Source organism: Nicotiana tabacum, chromosome 11, assembly GCF_000715075.1.
Source record: "Nicotiana tabacum cultivar K326 chromosome 11, ASM71507v2, whole genome shotgun sequence".
Taxonomy (NCBI): domain Eukaryota; kingdom Viridiplantae; phylum Streptophyta; class Magnoliopsida; order Solanales; family Solanaceae; genus Nicotiana; species Nicotiana tabacum.
This window is the reverse complement of record NC_134090.1, coordinates 78,852,408-78,860,172: the sequence shown is the minus strand read 5'-3', so window position 1 is coordinate 78,860,172 and position 7,765 is coordinate 78,852,408. Positions and strand designations below refer to the sequence as shown.

The 7,765-nt window shown below is 35.0% G+C and overlaps 1 protein-coding gene across 1 annotated transcript; it reads right to left on the bottom strand.

Annotated features, from left to right (window-relative positions):
- Nucleotides 1-4,662: 4,662 nt before the first annotated feature.
- Nucleotides 4,663-7,283, bottom strand: LOC107805247 (tetraspanin-6-like). The gene is made up of 3 exons (XM_016629244.2): nt 6,577-7,283; nt 5,187-5,500; nt 4,663-4,918 (listed from the first exon to the last, which is right to left on the bottom strand). Exons 1-3 carry the CDS (start codon nt 7,066-7,068, stop codon nt 4,879-4,881), a joined length of 846 nt encoding a protein of 281 aa, XP_016484730.1. The 5' UTR covers nt 7,069-7,283; the 3' UTR covers nt 4,663-4,878.
- Nucleotides 7,284-7,765: the final 482 nt, after the last annotated feature.

The window sequence follows — 7,765 nt, the reverse complement described above, 5'->3', positions numbered from 1 at the left end:
CCGGGTTTAGGGTCATGACACCCCAACCCGCTCTAGATTGCTTGAGAGGTGGCTCTTATAGCCAACTGGCTCAGGATACAACCCATTTTCAAACCACTTTCCACCATTTCCCCAATCTTTATGGCTTCTGCAAACGGCTTGCCCATAACGGACATCATGTTCTGGAAGTAATCAGCCTCTTGGGCTTGCAAGAAAACACTGACCATCTTGGTCTCATCCATTGGGGGTTTCACCCTGGCAGCTTGTTCACGCCACTTGATAGCGTACTCTCGGAAGCTTTTTGCAGTTTTCTTTTTCAAATTAGACAAAGTGTTTCTGTCGGGAGTGATGTCCACATTATACTGGAGCCGGCGGATAAAATCTCGGGCCATATTGTCCCACATGTGCCAATGAGTAATTTCTTGATCCATATACCACTCAGAAGCGGTTCCGGTGAAGCTTTCCCCAAAATAGGCCATTTGCAACTCCTCTTTTCCACCAGCGCCTCTCAACTGGTTACAATATCGTTTCAGGTGAGCGACCAGGTCTATGCCCATCGTACTTTCAAATTTTGGCATCTTGAAACTAGCTGGAAAGTGGACATGGGGAAACATACAGAGGTCAAAGTATGAAACACTCTTTTGGTCACTCAGACCTTGCATGTTTTTCAGGCTTTGTTCGAGACTCTTCATCTTCCGAGCCATTTCCTCTTGCTCGGGATTTTAACAACTTTTTATTGCTCCACTAAGAGATCATATTGCGGGGGTTGAGTGAAAGAGTACGAGGTCACTTATGTTATTTTTGATTGAAGTTGTGGACCCTAAAAGGTGAACATTGGAGGCTCAATATACGGCCGTGGTAAAGTTGGTTGTGCTCTGGCGCAAACTGGTGCCACAGAGAACAATATTGGAGGTGCCCAGGAAACTGGCACCTGGGGGCAAACCACGGAAGGCATGCTAGGAACATTGGAGGGTGCCCGCATGGGATGAGCGGGTTGGGCACATGGGCATTGGTAACCTCACCTGACCTGGGGATCAACTCAGGGAACCCATGGATTGCACTTGGCGGTTCCCTACCATTAGACCAAGCGTCCCAAACTCCAATATGTGGAGACGCAATATCCTATTCTCTTCAGCAGCTGCTGATTCTGGTTGTGGAATAGCTGGTGTTGGTCTATCCTCAGGATCGATGATTTGTAGATTGCTGGCCATCTGTGCCTTTGGATCTTGTGAAGGAGGGGAGGCTAGACTACCAACAAAACCAACCACCAAAACCTGGATAGTTTGCACACCCAACAACCTTGTTAGTTTTGAGACGCTTAACAGATAGGAAATCACACATTTGGATGCAATGCACCTAAATAGTTAAATGTTTCTACCATGTGTTTGAACAGTTGCATGTTTCATCCCAGCCTTAACTAACCCTTTTCACTCTGTACCTCTTTTCTTCATTTTCGCCTCTCTTTAATCACTCTTGATTTTTTTCATCTCGTTTTTGCCGCTCTTTTATTTTTGGAACTCTCTTTTCTCTCTCTTTGTTTGTCACTCTTTTATTTCTTGTCGCTTCTTTTTTTTTGTCGCTCTTTCTTTTCTTTTTCACTCAATTTTTCTTTCTTGTTTTTTTCGGTTTATTTTTCATTCAATTTATTTATGGCTATGATCGAATCCGATGGGGATTGCCTACGTATCATGACGCCGCATGAATAAGATCTTTCATAGTTTAGGAAGATCGGGAATGGAATAAATAAACCAACTCCCTTTTTTTTCCTAATTTATTCAACCTTTTTCTTTTCTAACAAGGAAAAATATTTTGGATTTTGAATTCTTTTTTTTATGAAAGAAAGATTTCTGCAAATTTCTTTTCTTTTATTTTGAATCTTTTTGGGAATTTCAAAAGTAAAAAGATTTTTTTTTGAATTTTCATTTGTTTTCTCTTTTTCTAAAGAAGAAAGAAAATGTTTTTAAATTTTGGATGTTTCTTCTTAATTTTCGAAATAGGGGCTTTTGAGAAAAAAAATTGGATTTCTGAGTTTTTTTTTTTTGATATTACAAAAGAACTTCTAAAGAAAAACAAAAATATTTTTGCACTTCAATTTTTCAATTTTTATGACATTTACGAAAGAAAGACTTTTAAAGTTGGAAAATAATATTTTTTTGGATTTATTTTTTGATTTTGATTTTTTAATTTTTGGAAAAGAATACTTCAAAATAAAGGAAACCCGTATTTTGGCTCATTTTAAAATGACTTTTTCTTTTTCTTTCAAAATTTCAGAAGAGTTTCAGAATTTTCAAATACCTACCTCGGTCTTGTTTTTTTTTAATTTCCCTATTCTAGAAGCCGGTCAACATGCAAGCTGAAACAAACAAATGCGCGAGTAGCACATAAGATGCATCAAGATGGTCTTTTAATGTAGGTACACCTATCCTAGACGGACTCAACCCCTGTGTTGAGTCCCCAAAGTCAAATGCACGTGATGCAAACAAATGCACCTATTAGGGATCCGACATGAGGCTATGTTATTCAAGTTTTAAAACCTAGGTGTATTATTCTAGACCTGGCTTACCCGAGTGGACAGCTCGAGCCGAGGAGGGGGGAGGCAACGTACCGGAAATACAAAAAATTTACCTGCTTTGCAACTTGTCCGAACCTCGTTCTAAAATTAGGATATGACTCTAACAGAAAAGAAGTCATACAAAGCGCACACTCCCCAGAAGATTTAGAAGACTAAAAGAGAAGAAGGGTTTCGTAACAGTTTTATATACCATTCAAACAATATCAAAGCGGTAAAAAGCAGCATTTAGCATATTAGGGTCAAACACGTAGAAAAATCAGATAATAAATAAAAGCCAACTATAACATTTATTCTAAGCTCAAATTCTGAACCCAGAACCAGAAGTTCTGGGTTCTTTTCTCCAGCAGAGTCGTCAGAGCTATCACACCTCATTTTTACCCGGGAAGGGATATAAGAGAGTTTTTCTAATAGTGACATAATCGAAAAGAGATTATTTTATTTAATTTAGAGTCACCACTTGGAATAATTAATGGTGTTCCAAGTCACTGGTTAATTTTAAATCCCAAATCGAGGAAAATTTGACTTCATTTAAAAGGCCGCGAAACCAAAAAATCTAGGTAAGGGATTCTGTTAACCCGGGAGAAAGTGTTACGCATTCCCGGGTTCTGTGGTTCTAGCACGGTCGCTTAACTATTCATAATTGGCCTAATTATATGATTTATTACATGTGTTTAAACCTATTGTGTATTTTTAACTTTATAATTGTTTTTAATTATTTTAACCGCTTTTTAGGATTTATAAAATTATTTCTTGAACAAGTTACGATTGTCGTACACTTGCCGTTTTGAAACACACCGCAAACCATGCTAGATGAAATGCACCCGCGATTCACGACATGTTTATTTTATTAATGTTCAAAGTTGTTACGATAGGGTCACATGAAATGCACACCCAAATTTGGGATTATGTATCACGACTATGCTACGGGAGCCGTACCCATAGCCGTGATGATTTATTAATCATGCCTAAAACAAGCTATGATGTTCATATTTTGTTCATCTCCTACGTTTGAGATTATTGAAGGTCATGATTTTATGGAAAAAAGAAAATATGATTGGTAAGGTTTTAATCAATTCGGAAGAATTGTATATTTGAGGACATTTTTGATTCGGATTATCAAAAGATTCTGCTAGCTGCGAGCGTTTTAGCGACAGATTAGCGACGACGTTCGTAGCTAATTTCAATTTTTTTTGTAGAACCTTATAAATAAATCAAAAAAAATTCTTTTTACTTTATTTGTACATTATAATTTTTCAACAAACCCCTTGCTTCAACTTATAGCATGTTTGGCCAAGCTTCTCAAGAGGAAAAAAGTGCTATTTTTCCAAAAGCACTTTTTTTTCCTAATTTGAGGTGTTTGGCCAAGCTTATTTGGGGGAAAAAGTGCTTTTGGGAAGAAGCAGAAGCAGTTTCAGAGAAGCAGAAAAAAGTAGTTTCTTTCCAAAGCAGAAGCAGTTTTGGCTTTTCTTCTTACCTAAAATACCCTTAACAAAATATAGTATATACCAAAATAACCCTTAAACCTAATACTTAGGATATTAATTTATAAATATTTCTTCTTATTTTTAGGAAAACTTTCTAATATATAGTGACTTTAGGGGTGAATGCTTTTATATTTGTTGAAGGAATTTTAATATATTTAACTTATATTAAAAGAATTAAGTACTTTTTAATTTTATTTTCATATTTTACTTAAATAAAATAAATTTTTTTAAATTATTGCATGTAATAACAAAATTTTGATATTATTTATTTACTTATAATATTAATTATTAAGTAAATCTATTCATGTCCTTATTCGTAATTTGACACTTAAAGCACTTTCTAAAAAGCTTGACCAAACACAAATTATTTTTCAAAAGTGCTTTTCAGACTGATTAGCCAAACATAAACTGCTTGTCTCAAAAAGTATTTTTTTCAAAAGCACTTCTTAAAATAAGCTGATTTCTCTAGCTTGGCCAAACAGGCTATTAGCTACACTTCTGGGTCTAGCAGGCACATATTTTCCGAAAGTATTTTGCAGTATAAATATTCTTTATTTGCCAAAAAAAAAAAAAAGAAAGAGAAAGGACTAGATTAAAGAATAAAGATAAAAAGTGGAAAGAAAAGCGTAGAATGGGAAACAAAGTGTAGTAGTAAAATCTTTTTCTTTGTACAGAAAAGGCGATCAAATCAAAACAAGCTATAATAAAAGAGAAAAGCTGTGGAAAAATCCCTTGAAATATTCATTGAGATTGAAGAGAAAACAAAGAGAAGTGACACCCCTTTTGATCATTAACTTTTACAGAACGATGTGCACAAAACGAAGAGTTTGGCAAGTTTTCGGTCTAATAAAGCTGACGTCTTCTGTCGTGCCACCATCTCCACCTATCAACCAAAAAAAGCAATAGGAATAAAGCTAAGTCAAAGACATTTAAAGATTTGATTTGATCGTACAATATACATCCTTAAGTAAAAGGGGGCTTGGTTGTTACTTTGGAAATAATAATTTGTTTTAGAAATTTATATGTTTGGATGATTTGAAATCGCAAGCTAAAGCAAAAGTGCTTTACCCTTCATGTAGTGTACAAATTTATTTACACGATCAAGTATTGTTTAAAAAAAGTGTGGTGGAAATTGGCGAAGGGTGACGTACCAGTAGAAATCCCATCTGGGTCGGACTTTAGACATACGGTTTTGGCCATGCGGGTAATCGGATACAGCCCGCTTAGTGTTTTGGAAAGCACAACAACCAATGGAGTAAATACCAATGAGGAAGACGAGCATGACAATGTTAAGAACAGATATCTTTTGCCAATCTCTTCTCACATCTTCAAGAACTCCAGCTTTGCAAGAGTCACATTCATAGCACAGCAAATTCGGGTCATTGTTCCAACGGTAACAATCCGGGTCCTGTGACAGTGTTGTCAATCCATAGTTGCATGCTGTTGGTGGCTTGCAACACCCTGACTGCCATTTCACACAACCAAATATTTATATAAAGATAAATTTCTATGATATGAATTAATTGATAACCTGAATAACTATTGTAACAATTTATAATATGTTAAACTGTATTAATTGTATTAAACACTTTGCATTTTTTATACGTGTAGCTTAAAGCAAAAAAAGAATACACTGATCATGTTGTTGTTTTCCTCTTTCAATCATTTAAGGAAACTTCCAATTGCAAAATATATATGTCGTCTTTTTAAGAGTTTGTTGAAATCATGATAATTATCCAGTCACATACTGTCGCTAAACTTGGTACCTCTGGTCTAAAGACATATCAGCAAAAAATGTGAAATGGTAATTGGTACTTTTTGTTCCTTAGAAAAATGAAGCTCTTGTCAAAAAGATTAAAATTTTGCTAAAGGAAATAGTTGGAATTTAGACGAAACACATGTGAAAGAAAATACAATTAAAAGATAAATTTAATGTATATCAAATATAGATGCGTTTAAAGAAGCAAACTATTTAATTAAGTAAAATGTGGACACATTTTTGTACCCTTTTGGAGAGTTGAAGTATTATTCCGTCCCACAACATTAAACCCCCTACACAACACAATTCCTTCTAATTTGCAAACAGTGATTCGCCTACCAAGAATAAATCCTCCTCTCCTCACCCTCACCCAGAGGAGGGGAAGTGACAAAAGCAAATAGTAGTAGCAATAAATTAAAGAAAGAGGTAAAAGCTTTTTCTTCATGACTAAATGATCTTTTCCAACCAAGACAAAATAAAAACAAATAAAGAAAGGATAATTTCATTTGTCTCTTGGATGTACTATCCTCTACTAGTTGTCTTAATATACAAAGTTGTAATTTATTGATTAAGAAGACACAGCCACCCTTGTTTCCTCTTTCTTTTCTAAGTTACACAATTCCTTTTTTTTTTTTAAGAAGTGAAGGAAAAGGACACTTTCATAAACCAAGTTGAATTTTAGACCAACAAGTTTTCATAAACCATATGGAGTATTAGAATTAGACCACCAAATTTGTCAAATAATAAAGAAAAAACACCTGTACAAGTAATAAAAGATTTACCTGAATAGGAGTCAAGTCTTTGGTAAGATAATCAAATGGACTCCAAGTAATAACAGTAGCACAAGTCTTGGAACCCAAAATACAAGCCCTAATAGTCATCCAATATTGAGGATCCTTAATTCTCTTCTTCAACCATGTTGAGTAATTGTCAAGATGATACTCTTTGTACACTTTCCCAGGCACATCCACCACACCACCTTGGCTTGTTACCACAAAACCAAACACAGTTAACCCCATCAATGCCCCTATGAGGAACAACATGACAAAAAGGTATAGCCAAAGTGCCCATGCAACATGGAAACAAGCTCCTATGAAACCAGCCAATGAAATTATGAGGATTATGAAACCTAGAAACAAGAGTGGTGTTTGGAGGAATTTTTCACATGTTGTACTGCTCCTTGCCATCCATAATCCAGCTCCTATTATTGGAATTGATGCTAACAGTGTGAAAAGATTCAAGAAACCTATCACTGTGTTGCTGAATCTATACATGTTCTTTTAGCTACTTAATTCACTAGCTTGTAAGTTTTTCTCAAGTGTGTGTGTGTGTGAGTTTTTGAAGGAATGTCTTAAGAGTTATTAGTACGTGGGGGTTGGTGGGGTTTCTTTATGGTGTTGGGTTTTTCTTTCTTGTGCTGGCTTGTTCAGCTTACTTTACTAGCTTTAATTTCAAGGGGTGGCAAATTGTTTCAAATAGAAGAACCTTATGGTCTTGAGTATATATGACCATGCATCCTTTTATTACTTTACGGGGAATAAGGAATATTTTTGTTTGGATAACAGTGACTACTGACCAAGATTTGCATTTCTTAGCTATGAAGTAAATCTCAAATAGAATGTAGTGGTAAATAATTGATAAAATTGTCAAATTCTATGTGTGAAGAATCTGCACTCAGAGACACCGAAAAAGTTCGAACCCTTACATTTTGTTAATGGTGTTCAAGATACTTTATAAACTTTGTTGTTAATTTGTCGTAAAATTGCTCATAGTTAACAATATATTTAATAATTTATTGGTAATTCGTTGCTAAGTAGAATTAGCGATGAATTTCGATGTTTAGCTACAGAATTTGTCTTTCACTAATTCATGTGACTTATACACACCGTATGTATAATTTGATAATAGTTCACCAAATGTGTAGCTAAATCAAAAATTATTTATATGCTTGTTTGATCAGTTTATTAACTT

Coding starts and splice junctions, on each gene's coding strand:
- LOC107805247 (XM_016629244.2), bottom strand. CDS start 7,068: ATGTATAGATTCAGCAACACAGTGATAGGTTTCTTGAATCTTTTCACA. Junction 5,501..6,576: donor AAGACTTGACTCCTATTCAG/GTAAATCTTTTA, acceptor GTGAAATGGCAG/TCAGGGTGTTGCAAGCCACC. Junction 4,919..5,186: donor CCCAGATGGGATTTCTACTG/GTACGTCACCCT, acceptor TTTGGTTGATAG/GTGGAGATGGTGGCACGACA.